We start from the raw sequence: 16,894 nt of genomic DNA on the forward strand, positions 1-16,894 counted from the left end.
TATTTTATTCCTTCAAATGGCTGTACCATAGTTTCCCTACCCAATTTACTACCTCTAGACATTTGGGAGAGGGGTCCAGTTTTTTGTTACAAACAACACTATGCCACACACCCTAGTACATACATTTTTGTCCACATATCTATTTTTTTACAATTCATTCCTAGAAAGTGGATTTTCTAGGTCATAAGAATAGGCACATTTAAAGATTTTTCATGCATACTGAAAAAATGGCACTGCCAATTTACCCTCCAGGGCTACTGCCAATTTTTTAAAAGACTTAAATAGAAAAATCTGGTACATATTATCTTTAACTAGGTAGCACAGACTAACTCCAGGCTTTTGCCATTGTCCATAGTTAAGCAATTCTGAACTACCCTGTTAGTTATTGGCAACTGCTGACCAGAAAGCTATGTAGCTGTCCGATTTGGAACAAAAAAAGGAGTTAGTGAATTAAAACCTATAAACTTTTGTCCTTGGGCCAAAATATTTCAAACCTGGTGACCCATGAGAGTTCCTAGTTGTAAAAGCATTGGGAACGACTGAACTCCAGCGTCTGGCATGGGCCAGGACAGAATATGTACCGTAACTATTGTGTCCTCTTCCCAAATGGGACACTGAGGCCCTGCCAGTGTCTGCACCGCCCCCAAATCGGCTGACTCAAAGTCCAGGCTGCTGCCCCAACTAAGTACCACTCAGAGGACCACCCACCTGTCCTACCCGCCCTAACCCAGCGGGGGCCACGCACCGACAGGCGACACCCTGGCGGTGGGGCGAGGCCGTAGCGGAGGTGGGCAGAGGCGGGTTGCCTGGCCTTCGCGCATGCTCCGTCCTGCGCGCACCTCCCGGCGCCAGGGGGCGCGCTCCTCTCCGCGAGCCTGCCCCCGTGGTCCCGCCCCCGGAGCGGTTGGAATTTGAATCTCAGGCGGGCTGTAGCTAGAAGTGACTACAGATCTGCCAGGGATGGAGAACCTGTGCCCCAGAGCTCGGTGTCCGGTGCAAGAGCAGCGTGCCCGCTGGGAGCGGAAACGCGCCTGCACCGCCCGAGAGCTGCTGGAGACCGAGCGGCGCTACCAGGAACAGCTGGGGCTGGTGGCCACGGTGCGGGCCCGGCACGCCCTCCCGTATGGGGTGGGACCCCAGGGTGTGAGGGGACTCTAGGGTGTGGGTGGTGACCGCTCTGCGCGGTCGGTGACCCAGTATATGGGGTCACCTTACACTGTCCGCCTGCATTTGGGGGTCGGTAAACTTCTACAGTTTCTAGCTGCTCCTTGGCGTTGGCCTCTTCCTGCAGACTATATACTGATATTCTCTCCTTCCGCAGTACTTCGTGGGGATTCTGAGAGCCAAGGGCACATTGCGACCGCCAGAGCTCCAGGCACTGTTTGGGCCCTGGGAGCTCATTTATGGCGCCAGCCAGTGAGTGGAGGGGGCATGGGGAGAGGGGCGGAGGGAGAGACCTGGCCTCTGCCAATGTACTGAGTTCAGAGTCGGAGAATCAGGTTCATACTCCGTGTCTGTCAATTACCTCACCTGTGGTCTTGGCCCAGTGCCTTAACCTGCCCCAGTTCTCCCTCTGTAGATGGGTAGTGGCATTACTCTGGACCAGGGTTGTGAGAATTAAATGAGGTGCTAGAGCAGTTACTTGGCAGCTCTTTTGTTGTTTTCACCCATGCAGAGAGCTGCTTCCCTACCTGGAAGGAGGGCACTGGGGACAGGGGCTAGAGGGCTTCTGCCCCCATCTAGAACTCTACACCCAATTTGCTGCCAACGCAGAGATGTCCTGGACCACCCTGCAGGTAACCGGAAGATGACCTCATCTTTCTTTTCTTCCTCTGTTGCTGCATAGATTACATCTGGAGACCCAAACTTCATACTGTTCCTGCATTTATGTAGCCCTCTGGGTGCCCAGTTCTGTGCTAAGTTCCCTGTAGGGAGCACACAGCTTACTGAAGGCTGGGGACGTGTACACAGATGAATACAATATAGGAGCGGCTTCTCTCCCTGCTGCCAATCCTTTCCCCATCATTCCAGAAGCAACTAAAGAAAAGCAAACGTTTCCGGAGGTTCGTGCGGCTTCAGGAAGGCCGCCCTGAGTTTGGGGGCCTTCAGCTCCAGGACCTGCTCCCTCTGCCTCTCCAGAGGCTCCAGCAGTGAGTGAACTCACCCTGACTCAGCCAACTTCTCTTTTCTGAGTCTGTATGACTACTGTCCTCAGCTTTGTTGAGTTCCATGGGGTCTGTCCTAAGACCTCTCTCCTGGAACAAAGTGCTCCTAAAATCCTTTTGCAAGAGGAAATGTGAACCCACTGGACTACCTGGGGTCTGCAGCCTCAGTCCCTTAGCTAGGACTGTGGAACCCTACATTAAAGTGAGAGGGCCTGTAATAGGGCTAGTGACAGGGTACCTGGAAGAGTTTGCTGAGGTAAGAGACTAGCCTAGTGTAGAGTATCTGTCGCTGGGGATGAGTTAAGAGTTTATAGTCGGGTTGTCTAGCACCCTCCTGGGATTGATTAACTGTCATCTTGGGATCTGAACTCTCAAACTATAGTCAGTTTGCCCCTGACCCTTCAGTGTGGGATGGAAGACGGCCATGTAGTATGAGCCCAGGTTTTGAAAGAGGAGATAAATAGCCAGAAGCAGATCTTTCCTGGCCGTGCAGCTGAAGTATGTGTAGGGGGTGATGTGTGTGTTAGAGGGAATTTTGCCCAGCTCTACTTCCCTTCATAGACTTCCAACTGTCTAATTCCAGGTATGAGAATCTTGTCATTGCTTTGGCTGAAAACACAAGTCCCAACAGCCCTGACCACCAACAACTCACACGTATGTTCTTGCTCTGCCAAAACTCAAGGCAGGAGGCTGCCTCTCTTGTATCTTTCTGGTCTTGACCTCCAACAATGGTATGGCCCTATCTTCCATTGACATGTACATGATGTCCCTAATTGTCCTGCCTTCTCTTCGAGAAGTTAGACGGTGACCCTGGTCCCCTGGGAATAGCCTGTCTTTCATCATCATCATCAGTGACTACCCAGAGTCAAAGTTATCCTGGGAATGGGGTGGGGGATGCTATTTCCAGGGGCTGCTCGGTTGATAAGTGAGACCATCCAGACAGTCCACACCATTGGTCAGAAACAGAAGAATGGCCAGCACCTCCGTCGTGTCCAGGCTCTGCTTGGTGGACGCCAGGCAAAGCGGTTTACCTCAGGTAGTTTGCGTACTTCCCTTTTCTTACCCCTCTTCCTCCATATTGCCAGCACATACCCGTTTCCTCAGCCTCCCTTTCCTTCTATTCCCATGGATCATAGTCCTAGAGCTGTACCAGAATAACAGCTCTTCCATCTCCTAGGTCGCTGGTTCCTACGCCAGGGCTGGCTGTTGGTAGTTCCTCCCCGTGGGGAGCCTCGGCCCCGAATGTTCTTCCTCTTCTCTGATGTGCTCCTCATGGCCAAACCTCGACCCCCATTGCAGCTGCTGCAGAGTGGCACCTTTGCCTGCCGGGCCCTCTACCCCATGGCCCAGTGTCAACTCCACAGGGTCTTTGGCCACTCAGGAGGCCCTTGTGGTGGACTGCTCAGTGTAAGTAATAGGTGGGAGTCCTAGTTAAGGTAGGAGAGGCCCAAAATATACCTCAAATGTATATGTACCTGTTTATCTCCTCAGTTTGCGCCTCTTTAATAAGAACTGAGCCATCTACACATTGAGGGAGGATAACTGGGGCCTGTGGTTCATACCTAGTTCTCACCTCAGTCCTGAATTACCTCCATGGGAGCAGCAAGGCCTTCAGCTTTGGTCTGGACCTTTCTGAGCCATGCACTAAGAAGTGGTCTCTCCTTAGTTGTCCTTTCCCCATGAGAAGCTACTGCTTATGTCTACAGACCAGGAAGATCTGTTGCACTGGTACCACAGTCTGACTTTGGCCATCAGGTAAGTTGTGTCTTCCCTCAGGTAGAGTGTTGTAATGAGGCTCAGGAGCTAGAGATGAGCAGCTCTGATCTTATCTCATGTTCTACATCTGTCTGGGACCCCTATCCTCATCCCATGGGTGATTTTGTCTGAATAGAGAGCTCATGCTAGTCCCTGAACTGACTGTCTTCTCTCAACAGCAGCCAGAAGAACTAGAAGAATCATATAAACTCCAGAACTCAGGATACTTTACGGATAGGTCAGGGTCAGGAGTATAAAGGAAACTTGTTTAGTACTAAACAAAACACAGATCCCTTCATGGTTTGCCTGGGACCAAGCCAAACTGGGTTATTTGACTAGCTCTTATGAATCAGGAAACCAAGTCTGACCCAACGGAACCTCCGCTGAACCTGCCCCTCCAGCACTGATGAGGGGATTTGGGACAAAGTTGGTGCTGTGTCTATGGCCAGTCGTTTTTCAAGGTTGAAGCTTTGCAGACATGGCTATTTTTATGTTGTATGTGGTTTCCATAATTTTCTCACTGGATTTTAGTAAAGTTTTGTTTTTTTGGAAAGGCCTTTCTGTTTCGGCTATGTGCTATGACAAAAGGGATTTCTGTGCCCTGAAGGCTGGCATGACGGTGCTTCAGGAATACAAGGAAAGAACTGGGGCTCCCTCTGTCGTTCAGCTCTCGCACTGGAAGGCAGCATCTTTTTGTCCTAATAAGGGAAGCTTTTCAAGAAGTCCCGGTTGTTCTTAGGCACCTAGTATGGGTACGTGTGTGAGACCAGCTGGAATGGAAAAAGCACACAGGAGCATCCAGTCACAAAAACAGACTTTGTTTTACTAAACCTTCAGCTGTTGTCCCTCCTTGGCAGGGGCTGTGACTGGGGCCCTTTGCCACAGCCTTGCTGCATCTTCTCCTTAGCCCCTGCTCCATTCCCCTGAGAGTAGCTAGGTTCCTTGTCTCTGTGCTCCAGTTCAGGGGCTCCTCCCAGGCCTGACTGTCACCAGCTTCCATCTCGTCCTCCTTTATACATAAGTCCTCAGGAAAGGGTGTGTTGCCCTCTGTGAAGGGAAAGTCAGCCATGTTCCAGTTTCAGAGATTTTGTCTCTACCTCCACCAGACTGTCACCTCCAAATCCATTACCTGATTCTGAAATCTCCACACCCGTATTTGGCTTGTTCTTTTGTAGCAGCTGGTGGATGGTGTGTAACTTCATGTTCAGAAGCTCCTGCTGGGCTCCAGCCAGGGTAGTCACACTGCAGATATGTCCACTCAGAGGCTGCCCAATCTATGTTCCCGACTCTTACACCTACCACACATTGCTCTCCTTACCGCTCAAAAAGGGGGTCCAGCTGAGTCATCAGATTGTTCAGGTGTTGCTCTGTCTGGGCCAGCTGTTGTGTCAACTGGGCCAGCTGTTGCTCTAGAGATAAGGGAGAAAAGGAGAGGGGTGGTTACTTACCTTCTGCTGTGCCCTACTCCCCTGCCAAGCCCAGACTTCTGCAAAACCCACCTGACTGCAATGATTCCTTCTTGCCTGCCTTCTCTTCAAGAACAGCAGCCTCATCTTTCCCCTGCTATGGAAGAAGGAAAGGGCAAATACTGCAACGAGGCTTTCCATTATTTCAGTCTCCAAAGCCAGTAAGAGGAGGAGGAAAATTTGAAGTGGAGAAAGCTTTTGGGTTTTTACCTCAGAATCACAATCACATCTAGTCCAGCTTCTCACACAGGACATGAAGCAACATGTCAGTATGCCCCCACATGTGGTCATTCAGTCTACTGAACTCTACCTCCAGGAAAGCAGCTCCCTCAGGTTTGATAAAGTTCTAGGTGTTACTTTACATACAAAACCAAAATTTGTCCTTTATGTATCTTCTTTCTATGGTGCTGATTAGAGCCTTCCCAAATCATGTCTTTTCAAATTCCCTCAGGAATTTGAAGACAATGGTCATTCCCCCGCCTCCTGCCCTCTTCCCCATGTCTTCTCTGGTTTAGTATCTCCAGTCTTCTTTAATCAATGCTCATTTGACACTGTTTTCTCTGGTCGCTTTACTGAGCTTGTAGAGCTCTTAAAGCAATGCCCCGAGGAGAATAAAATTCTCCATAAGTGTTCTAATCAGAAGATAAAGCGCAAAACCTTGTTCCTATCATTGATTTGGGAAGTGGATTGTTACATCACACAACTGAACTTTATTAGTAAACTACTGCTATTATGTTTGTTTCAGACTAGACTTGAGTCCAAGAGTAGAATTTATCCTTGCTAAATTTCATCAGTAAATTCAGTCCTTTATCCTAGCCTGTCAAGTCTATTTGGGATCATGATTAGTTATCCTTATTAGTTACCCTGTCTAGTTCCATATCTCCAAATTGGTTCAGCCCTCTATTTCCCAAAGCAAGTAAGTAAGAGGGCTAGGGCTAAAGATGCAGCCCTGGGAGGTACTACTTTCCATTTCAACAGTTCAATGCACCAAATGTACTGTCAGTTCACATTTCGGGGCCTCCTTCCCAAGGAAAACATGAGACTTGAACTCTAAACACTGTGACTACAGTAATCAACCGCTTATGCCAAGGTTGGAATCTCACCAGGAACCCTACTTTTGTAGTATGGACACTCGGCTGGGTTCAAATTCCAGCTCCACTAGTTACAAGCTCTGGGGGACCTTGAGCAAGTGACAATCACTTCATTGGACTGTTGGGAAGACAATGAGATAGTTATTAATTATTTACAGTTTACCACGCACCCTTCACATCCATTACTTTGCTGGATGCTCAAAATAACCCCAAAATGTTGGAAAGCCAAGAAACTATTATCGTTCATTTTACAGACTGACGGGAAGATGTCTCTTGTTCTTGGAACCATAGCGCTATGGCATAACGCCCCCATGGGAAATTTCAGGCCCGGGGCATTCTCACCCCTGGTCTTCCCGCACCTGCAAACACTTGTACAGCACAAAAGCCACGATTGCCGCGGTGTACAGCGCCCCCAAAGGCAACTCCCTGGCCAGGGCCCGCTCACGTTGGTCCTTGGGCGGCGGCTGCTGCCAGGGTTCCGTGGCCCTAGGGCCAATCTGGGCGGGGTCCCCTGTGGAGGAGGGCAAAGGTGGGTCAATAGAGCTGTGGCTTGGGACCCGTGGGCAGTCCTAGCCTCCCTCCAGCAGCCCTCGCTGGTACCTGGCTGTGCCTGGAGGTCGGGGCTGAGGTGGTCTCCGCGGACCCCAGGCAGCGCAGACACAAGTAGCAGCCCCAGCACACCCGCGAGCGAGACTGAGCTCACCATTGCAGGGCGACAGACGGAAGGAGTACGCGCCTGCGTACGCGCGCTCCCGAGCCCGCCTCGCTTTGGCTCTTCCGGAAGGTCACGCCTACTTAGCGTGTGGGCGGGGCCAAGGCTTATTTACATAGTACTGTTAGCTCAGCTTTCCCAAATTAGTTAATTTTTCATCTATTTAGGCATTCTATATTAGTCAGAATGCCTCCAGAAGCCTTAGAAGATTATGCCAAAATTGTTTCTTAGTTCTTACGCCACCAACATCCTCGCCCTAACCAAGAGATAAATTTTCTGCTGGGCCTATAAAAGGCTGTCTGAGGAGGACCGTGAGGTGGTTCGTGCTGAAGGCCTGTTTCCTAGGCCACAGACGGAGGACTTGTTCCTTAATCCATGCCTAGGGGAAAGTCCCCGGACCGCCGGCAGAGAGTGCCACGTGCACATGCACGTAGACCTTCCCTGCCTTTCACTGTTAAAACCGCCAAGAAGCAACCCCTCCTGCGGGGGAGCCGAGCGGCGTGTAGCAGGGTCGTCGTCCGTCAGCTATTCTAGTGACGCAGGCAGTGCGCTTTTCCGCGCACCAACCACACGGGGCTCATTCTCGGCGCGACTGCATTTTAGAAAACAGCAAGGCCCAGGGTTGCAATATGCAATAGCTACGGAGCTCGTAATTGCCTAATATGTCCCAGGTTTATTTCCAGTTCTCTGTGCCATTCCTTTTACGCACCGTTTATGTCTACACGTCCTTCAGATCTCAGCTGAAGTGAGACCTTCATTCAGAACTCTTTCAATATATTAATTAGCGAAGCTATTGAACTTACTTCAAACCACTACTATTATGTCAATTACATCTCAATAAAACTGGAAAAGTCCATTTTAATTTATTAAAAATCAATTAATTAAAAATTTATATAGAAAGAAAATGCTGCTAGACTTTATTCCATAAGAGTGGGAGCCCTATCTTTTTACCATTTTATTCCTATAGCCTAGCACAGCACCTGGCGCTAGCAGACACTCAGTGAATCCTGGTTGAATGAAATTAATGTGTTCAAAACTACCTGACAGGTAAACATAATTAGCGTCGTTTAAAGAATAAGGAAACTAAGTTATTAATCAGGTAAGAGGCAGGGCTGAGATTCCAACCATTTTCTGTCTCCATATCATCTGCTTGACATCACCCCATCCCAACTCTTCCCACCCCCTTGCCTTCCAGGTGGACTTAAGTAGTCTCTCTCAGTCCCACTGTCTTTTATAATTGTCTGGGTTACCTAAGACAATGGTCCGACTTGTCTTCCTAATTAGACTAAGCTCTTTGAGGAAAGAAACCATTTTCCACCCACTTTTGTATCTCCAGAGCTGGGCACATAAGCAATTGGTACATGTATATTAAATGAATGAAGTACACGTGTGTTAAATAAATGACTAAAATCTGACTGTATCCTCTTGTCTCTCCAGAAAGGGTGGAGGAAGGGCAGGGAGACACCCACACGCAGGGGAGCTGTCATGGCCTACCTAACTACCCAGAGGCACCCTGAGTTACGGAGCAGGGTAATCCAAACCTTGACTCCAAGCCAGTGGGCACAGCCAATGTGAATCAGTGGTTCAGGGCAGGTAAAATATGATAAATGGCCCCCAACTGATTGTTACCTGTAGGGAATTCGGGTCCCCTATTGCTAGATCTTCATCTTCTGATTTTTTCCAAAAAAACAATAAATTGGGATTTTTAAAAATTGGAAATCTGTTTTTAAGTGTCGACAAGAAATCAGTGGTATACTTAGCATATTTGCACCTGAGCGGATCATTAAAAAAATTCTCCTAGGTAACAAAATCGTTTTCGGTAATAATCAGGAAATAAAACAAGGGCCAGAAAGAAACTAACAATAATGGCCAGAAATTCAAACAGTGAATTATTTGTTTTATTGAATTTGTTTTATTGACAGTATAAAAATTTATATAGTTAAAAATTCAGAATTAAACATTACAAAACAAGAAAGGAAAAGATAATGGGTTAATATTTCTTAATTACAATATTGTATTTTTTGAGAAAAGGAGTTAAAACGTATACCTACATATTAATCTGAGTATGAATAACTAGTTTCTTTTTGTGACATTAACTTCCGTAGATTTGTCAAAAGTAATCTTTGCATATTCATATTTAATATAGAATAAAGCCAGATTTGTGAATCTCCACTCATAGTTGATCAAAGAATGCTTTTTATTAATTTTCATTTCAAAACGTTTTTCAACATGAAACAACAGACATACAAACAGGAAAAGTCTTAAACATAAGGATGTTCAGCAGAGTCATAAAAATTCTTTCATAATAAATTCCAGAAATTTTCAATATAAATAAAAACTCCAAGTGGTCACGTACAATGCCAAGTAAAGTAACTCAAGTTCAATTTCTTTGACTTTACAATCATCGTGCTATCATTGTTTATTTTAAATCTCCAGTTTAAGTGCAGGAATATGTACTATCAAGGGGGTTGGAGATATTGTGCTCAAAGCAAACTTGAACAATTCCACATTGTTAAGAAGAACTAGTTTTAGATATAAACACATGTAGATGAATCTCTTTGTAGGGCCCAACTGTATAACTGGAAGTTCTCCAGATTAACTTTCATGTAGATTACAATGTTTTTTAAAGGATAAGTAATATAATTGTGCTAATTTGAAGCTTGTATATCGTTAAAACTCATCAGTAATCACAGAAATTTAGAACTTAGATCTACAAAAGATTCTTCAGAGAGGAGTATATTATCACTGGCATTTTTCACAATTTCTGGAACGTGGTGGTCATAAAAAGGAGACTGATTTTTTAGTTGGTTTTGTTTTAAAATTCTCTACAGACCATACTCTTACTGCCTGTAACTGGAGAGTCAGAACCTTTCCTGCTATTCCCATCCTTGGCACACCACTGCAATGATTTTTTAAAAATTTTAAAAACACTGTATGGGCCAGACAAAACACATCTCTGACCTTTGGTCTAAGGTTTATATTTGAAACTTAAATTTCTCTTCCCACATCGGTAGCCTCCCACGTGACTGAGCTGTCTCTGGGCAGGGCAGGTACTTCACTCCTTGAAGTGAACAAGTACAAAGACAGGGCTCAGTTTCCCAGCAAAGTATAGGGGCAGAGGTTTCTTTAACTCAACTAACTTTTGAGCTTGACAGTTCTTAGAGACAGTTTGGATGAAGTGGGTTGAGAGTGGGGAATCTAGCTTCTTCTATCCCTCAAACTATGATACCTGTAATAATAATAACAATAACAATGACAATGGTCATCCTAACAAATTCACCTTGGGTCCGCCTTAGGGTGTGGTGAGATTGTAGGCAGCAGGAGACCTCCCAATCACATTCCACTTTATAGCTGCTCACTGAGGAATACATTCTCCCTCTAATGATTCAGAGTTGTAGAGAAAAGTCAGACAACCTGCGGCAGAAGGGAATCTCTGTCTTAAGGCCTGGCTTCCTTATCTCGTGGGTCCTGCCTTATGCCACTTCTTCCCCTCTTGGAGTCTGCATGGCCTCACCTACACAGTGGCACAATAAATTCAGGCCTGCCTCTCTCTTCTCTGGCTGAAGTGGGTACAGGGCCATGAGGCAGGGTGGTGGTACGGAAGCTCAGGATCTGCTGGGTGGCGCAGGTGCAGGCACTGGGCGGTATCTTTGTTCTTTCACTCATCCTTTCCCTCCCCCTTCCTCCCCGGAAACCAGCGACGTTGCCTTCACCAGTATTGGAGATGATGAGCCGTGGGGGCCAAGCCCAGGGAGGGGTGGGAGTAAGGGGGGCTGCTGCAGCTGTCAGGCCATAAACCAGGCTGACTCCTTTGCTCAGGACAGGGTGCTTGCAGACTCAAGTCCCACATCAGCGGTCATGTGCGGAGAAGACAACTCCACACATCCAGTGTTCGGTAAGCTGGGCGGGGCGGGGGCAGGAGGAGGGGTCACATGGCTCCATGTCCCTCCTGCTGGGATCTGGAGGGTTGGGCTGGGCAGTAACACCCCATCCTCTCACATCCACAGGAATCCCCTCCCTGACTCAAGCCTGGGGTTTGTGGGCCCTCTTAGGGGCTGTGACACTGCTGCTTCTCATCTCATTGGCTGCACACTTGTCCCGATGGGCTAGTGGCTGGAGCAGGAGACATCGGGGACAGGGACAGTGAGTAGGGGAAAACAGAGATGGGTTAATTGAGAATTTCTCCTTACCAAGGAGTCCCCATTCATTCCCTAAACTTTGTGTTGCAGTTCTGGAGAGTCCGTGGAAGATGTCCCCCTCTATGGGAATCTGCATTATCTGAAGACAGGTAGGAAGCTGGCTGAGGCGAAGGGCACAGAGGTCAGATCCTCAGGTGGGTGGGATGAGGGGCTGAAAGAGGAAAAACAAGAAGTGACCAGATTCCTGTTCCCTGTCCCAGGATGGCTGTCTCAAGAACCAAGGCCAAACCCACAGGATACAATACCTGGAGGCCCCACCAGGGTGAGTCAGTTGTGGTTGAGGAAGAGGGGAAGAAAGGAAGTGGGGGCTTTTTCAAGGGTCCAGTGAACTTTTAACAGTCTTGCATCTCCAGGCTGCAGAGGAGGTGATGTGCTATACCAGCCTGCAGCTGCGGCCTCCCCAGGGCCGGATCCCCAGCCCTGGAACCCCCATCAAGTACTCAGAGGTGGTGCTGGACTCTGAGCCAAAGCCCGAGGCCTCAAGCTTAGAGCCGGAGCTCTATGCCTCAGTATGTGCCCAGACCCGCAGAGCCCGGGCTTCCTTCCCAGACCAGGCCTATGCCAACAGCCAACCTGCACCCAGCTGAGATGGAGGGCCTGGCACAGTGAGGCACGCATTGCCTCAGCCTCCTCTGTTGCAGGGGTTACTGCTGACTTGTCCTGGGCATCACTTTCCCAACAACCTCCAGACAGGCAGCCATTGTCCAGTCACGGGAGGTGATATTCCCTGAACTTTCTATCTGAGCTGTGAGGGAGATGTCTCAGGGGAAAGGCAGGCTCCCAGTTTCTTGAGGATGGAGGAAGCAGAGACAGTGGTCCCCTCACCACCTCTTTTTTTCCTATCTAATTTCTCTCAGCCTCCAAACTCCCAGGATTTCACTTCCCACTCCTTCCCAAGTTTAACTGGATCCTTCCCACGACCGCTTTCTCACAGTGTACCCCTGCACCTCAGTGTCTTCTCAGACACAGGAAGTGGGAGGTGGGGGAGGGGTAAGAGCCTGGGAGGACCTGAGTGGGTACACCCAGGCAGAGCCCAGAGGCTGGAGGGGTCCTGGAACCTAGCAACTTGAGGAACTCAAGCCTGGCTTCTGATCTGAGAACCCTGGCAGGGGAATACCAGCCACCATCCTGCTGCCTCTGTTGTGTCCCCAAGTTTTCAAATAAAACTTCTCAAAAAGTGTTTAAATTTCACCTATTGGGCTACAGGCCTGCAACAGGCCTCACATGGTGGGCACGGGAGCTTTGCTGTCTGCACAGACCACTGCCTGGTGGTGTCTAGCGGGGGAAGAGGGCCCAAGAGAGGCTGCCGAATCAACACTACAGGGGTGGGTGCCGGGGTGGAGGCTGGCGCCCAGCTCCTCGGCTGCTAGTGCTGCTGCTAGAACACCCTCAGCATCTGCACTCAGAGACACCCCACTTCCATCACCTGGAGTTTGCAAGCTCACCAAGCCCCTGACCTACTCTCCCATGGACTCGATAACTGTGCTACCTAAGGCGTCTCCCCTTAGGCAGGTCCAACTTCACAGACCTGCGGTTTGAGGGGCAGAAGCAGCTAAGGCTTTTACTTCCAACCTTCTCTCCTTCTTTCCTGGTCCCAGGAAAAACCACAAGGTAGGGAACTATGCTCCTGAGTCCAGCCTGGTGGTCCCAGTAAGAAGGGAGACCTCCTCTGTGCGCGCGCGCACACAAACACACACACACACCCACACTAACCCAAATGCCCTGGTATTTCTCCACCTCTGAGGACCCCAACCTGGGCCACCCCAGATGAGGCCCGGATCGCGGTTACTGGCAGGCTGCTGGGGCTGTGTGGGAGGGAAGGTGACTTTGAGGGCGGGCACCGGATGCGAGGAACCACCGGCAGCGGGATGTGGGGTTCTATGAGAAATGCTGTGCTAAAGACGGCTCAAAGCGTTCGCTGCCTGGGGAACTTGAGGGCTTGATCCTGGAATAGGCGGGGATTGGAGTTCCACCAACTCACTGGGACCCGCCGGGAAACGCAGCCGAGGCCTAACACGCCCCCAACCCAGATTCGCTCTCACAGCGGGGCACTGCGGCGCCCGCGGCCTCCGCAGGTTCAGGACTAAGTGCCGAGCGCCCCCGCCTGGCGTGAGGCGGCTTCGCCACCACCTCTGCGCAGGCATAATACTGCCCGGTCCGCGGCATGCTGGGAAATGCAGTCCCGACACTGCCCAGCCGCCCCGGGGTCTAGCGTGGGAAGGCGGTGAGTGCTGACCCTGTTGCTCCCAGACCAGCCGCCTTTCGCGTTCGCAAGACGTAGCAGACTCAATGTGTGGCGCTGGGTTGACTTGAACTTTGTTTTCCTTCCAGCCCCCGAAGACTGGGTCGACTGCCTTCTCTCTCCCTTACAACCCTTTACTTTTTATTAGCTCCTTATCATGTCTATCGCTGAGGCTCATGCCTAGGCCCTCATGACTGAATTGATCCCTATGTCTACGAGATAAATAAGTTGGGGCAGCCGGATGCACCTCGAATATCTTTTGAAGGCCCTCTTGCCACATCTCTCTAGCAAGTCAACTCGTCTCATCTTACCAAATACCTGGGGGAGTTCTCTCTCCTTCCATGTCTCCAGGTGCTTCCCATAATGGGTCCCTTGACTCACTAGTGTCTGATCCCAGCCAGGAGTACCTGTCCCAGGCAAATTCCCAGAGGGCAAGTCCTTAGGAGAAGCCACGAAGGCCCTCTGGGGCCCCAGCTTTCACCCTCTTCCTGAGGTCCCAGCTGGGATAGGGTTAAGTTCAAACCCCAAAGAAGGTTTTTTGGGATAGTCAAAGATTCAGTGATAGGACGTTCTTAACGAATTACTTAATAGGTGGAGAGGGGCCTCCGAAGCCATCCCAAGCCATCCAACCAAGGTCCCTCCATCTTCGGCCTTGCTCTGCACTCTGTCAAGATGAATCTAAACTTTCAAGCTGGTTTTGGCTTCCAGGAGGGAAACAGAGCTGGGACATAGAGAAAGACCAAGTCTTAATGACTTCATTTGAAACCCTAGATCCTTCCATGCCCAGAGCTAGACCTGCTTCCTGAACTTTTTGGTTATGTAAGCTAATAGATTCCTTTTTGCTTATGTCTAAGTTAGATTTTCTATTTCTTGCAACTATGAGTTCTGACCTACTATTAATGGCTTCTGTATTTAAGTCTTTTGGTGATTATCACTGTATCCGTCAATAATACTTACTCTACTCAGAGCAAGGGGATTCTGGGCATATGACAACCCTATGAAAACCTCCATTCCATACCCCCTCTGACAACTCTCAGATATATGTGGGGAACTTTAAGTGGGCTCTCCTGAACTCCTGGCAGAGAATTCCCTCCAGACCAATTTCTGGAGAAGAACCTTAGCCAAAAGCAATGACCCTCAGGAAGGCAGCAAGTAGGAGTAACAGCCGCCTCCCAAGAACAATCAAAGGCTTTGCTGAGTCTCCCCACTCTCCGAAAACCTAATGGTGGATGGAATTTGTCAACCTTTGAGGCCAGGAGAAACACAGACAAACCAGAGGGCAGAGAGACCTGCTGGAGGAAACAAGGGAACCTCTGACTGAAAAAGATGAGAGCCTGGAGGAGATACGTGTAAAGCTCAAACACAAAAGATTTCCCTGAACAAGAAAATGTGATATCAGAAATAAAAATTTCCATAGATAAACAAGAGGATGGTCACTGCTAAAATCCAAAAATATGTCTAGAAAATAAATAGGTTGAAATATCTCAAAATGTGACAAAAATATAGAGATGCAAATCATGTGGTTAAAGATGGGAGGTTGGAACAGACCCAGGAAACTTAATTGCAAATTCTATGAGTTCCTGGAGAAAAGGGAACCCAAGAGGAGAGGTCATACTTAAATAATAGATGAAATTTCCCTGAGCTGAAGAAAGTCTTAAGTTCCAGACTGGACTGATAGGAAAATACATACTTAACCATACACAGGTTAATATTCTTAGCTCTAAGGATGTGGGAAATCTTGGCACAGTTTCAGGCAGAAAGAAAGATTTTTTTTATCTGCTACCTTGGAAGTTAAAAGACAGCAAAATTTAATTTTGAGTTAACAAAAGAAAAGGCCTGCAGCCCAGACCCAGCCAAGGAGGAAAGATATTGAAGATTTGCAAAACTCACCAAGTGTCTCATCTGAGAAATACTTTAGAAAGACTTTAATAAAACAACAAATAAATCAGAACAAAGACTTTAAGGCAGGGGAAGGTGAAGAGGAAAGAAAGCAGTGGAGAGCAACGAACCATGATCTACATTTTTATATTTATCTATCATCTATATCCTCTCTCTCTCTCTCTCTCTCTCTCTCTCTCTCTCTCTCTCTCTCTCTCTCTCTCTCATTTATGATGTGTAATATAAATGCTAAATAAGGACTCTTGGAACAGATGGAACACACTGTAAGGGAAATTCTAATTAGAATTTAAATTATCTCAATAAAACTCTGGAATCAGGTGGTGAGTATAAGAGGAAGGTAAGTGTTCCAGGATCTAAGGTAGGGAGGATTACAGGGGAGGGAAGAATGGTAGTGAAAGTAATATAAAGACCATATCTTACTGGGATGGGAAGGAAGTAGAAGATAAATAGAGTATGATGAAAATAGGTGTTTTTACATGCTAGAAGAGTCATGTGGTCTATTTAAGAAAGCAGGGCAAGGGACAGTAAACCATTAATAGAAAGACAAACTCCAAATTAACAAGGGAAAATGGGATGCAAAGGAAAAGAAGAGTTCACAATAATTTTTAAAAATTTAAAAACAAGATGGAAATAGTAAATCAAATATATCACTTATTACAGTAAATATGAATAGACTGAATTCTTCCATTAAAAACTTGACAGATCATGTTACGAATCAAATTCTGGTGCATATTACTGAAACATGTAGAGCAAAGATTCAAAATAAAGATGAGGGAAAGGGATACCAGGCAGATAAACAGAAAGTTGTGATAATACTGATATCCAACAAGGACAATAAATTACAGGCTGAAAGTGGTGTGAGGATTGCTTGCAAAGAGGTAGGAAGAAACTTGTGGGCTGATGGAAACTTTCTGTATATTGATTGTGGTGGTGGTTACCTGACTGAATATATTTGTCAAAATTCATAGGACTATACACTTAAAATTGATAAAATTTATTGTATGTAAATTACAATACAGTAAAGCTGGTTTTAAAAAAGAATAAAATTACTGTGTTCACAAAATTTGAATACTGAATGAAAACATAGTGTGACACCAGAAACTCTCTCAATTACCCTATATCATATATCCCTGAAATTCCATAAGGATAACAAGCTTAAAAAGAAAAAAGAAAAAAGAAAAGCAGTACTTATTTCAATAAATTATAAAAAGAACAAGAAAAGAAACCCAAAGTAATCAAGATATAACAAAAACTGACATGAATGAAATGGAACACAAACAAAAATACAAAAAGCATAAATTTAAAAAAAGTTCTTTAAAAGGGCTGGCAAAATAAACTTCTTGCAAGCCTAAACAAAAGGGAAGA

General features: G+C 47.3%; 3 protein-coding genes across 5 annotated transcripts; 2 read left to right on the top strand and 1 right to left on the bottom strand.

Annotated features, from left to right (window-relative positions):
* Positions 1–870: 870 nt before the first annotated feature.
* Positions 871–4,476, top strand: ARHGEF39 (Rho guanine nucleotide exchange factor 39). Of its 2 annotated transcripts, none has more exons than XM_006916017.3 (9): positions 871–1,098; positions 1,322–1,416; positions 1,676–1,796; positions 2,032–2,150; positions 2,749–2,819; positions 3,073–3,201; positions 3,343–3,572; positions 3,832–3,920; positions 4,100–4,476. In XM_006916017.3, the coding sequence occupies exons 1-9, from the start codon at positions 961–963 to the stop codon at positions 4,113–4,115; spliced, it is 1,008 nt and encodes a 335-aa protein (XP_006916079.2). In that variant the 5' UTR covers positions 871–960; the 3' UTR covers positions 4,116–4,476. The 2 variants fall into 2 exon arrangements, with proteins under 2 accessions (XP_006916079.2, XP_024905517.1); XM_025049749.1 differs by lacking the exon at positions 871–1,098 and adding an exon at positions 1,154–1,236.
* A 241-nt stretch (positions 4,477–4,717) lies between these two features.
* CCDC107 (coiled-coil domain containing 107) lies at positions 4,718–7,228 on the bottom strand. Of its 2 annotated transcripts, none has more exons than XM_015592627.2 (6): positions 7,078–7,228; positions 6,837–6,988; positions 5,420–5,480; positions 5,239–5,329; positions 5,050–5,162; positions 4,718–4,967 (listed from the first exon to the last, which is right to left on the bottom strand). In XM_015592627.2, the coding sequence occupies exons 1-6, from the start codon at positions 7,181–7,183 to the stop codon at positions 4,723–4,725; spliced, it is 768 nt and encodes a 255-aa protein (XP_015448113.1). In that variant the 5' UTR covers positions 7,184–7,228; the 3' UTR covers positions 4,718–4,722. The 2 variants fall into 2 exon arrangements, with proteins under 2 accessions (XP_015448113.1, XP_006916166.1); XM_006916104.3 differs by having other exon boundaries at positions 5,420–5,483.
* Positions 7,229–10,869: 3,641 nt separating this feature from the next.
* SIT1 (signaling threshold regulating transmembrane adaptor 1) lies at positions 10,870–12,579 on the top strand. Its single transcript, XM_006916018.3, has 5 exons — positions 10,870–11,084; positions 11,197–11,332; positions 11,419–11,477; positions 11,589–11,650; positions 11,742–12,579. Exons 1-5 carry the CDS (start codon positions 11,048–11,050, stop codon positions 11,973–11,975), a joined length of 528 nt encoding a protein of 175 aa, XP_006916080.1. The 5' UTR covers positions 10,870–11,047; the 3' UTR covers positions 11,976–12,579.
* The last annotated feature ends 4,315 nt before the right edge of the window (positions 12,580–16,894 follow it).

The sequence above is a fragment of the Pteropus alecto genome, unplaced genomic scaffold (assembly GCF_000325575.1).
Source record: "Pteropus alecto unplaced genomic scaffold, ASM32557v1 scaffold206, whole genome shotgun sequence".
Classification (NCBI taxonomy): Eukaryota; Metazoa; Chordata; class Mammalia; order Chiroptera; family Pteropodidae; genus Pteropus; species Pteropus alecto.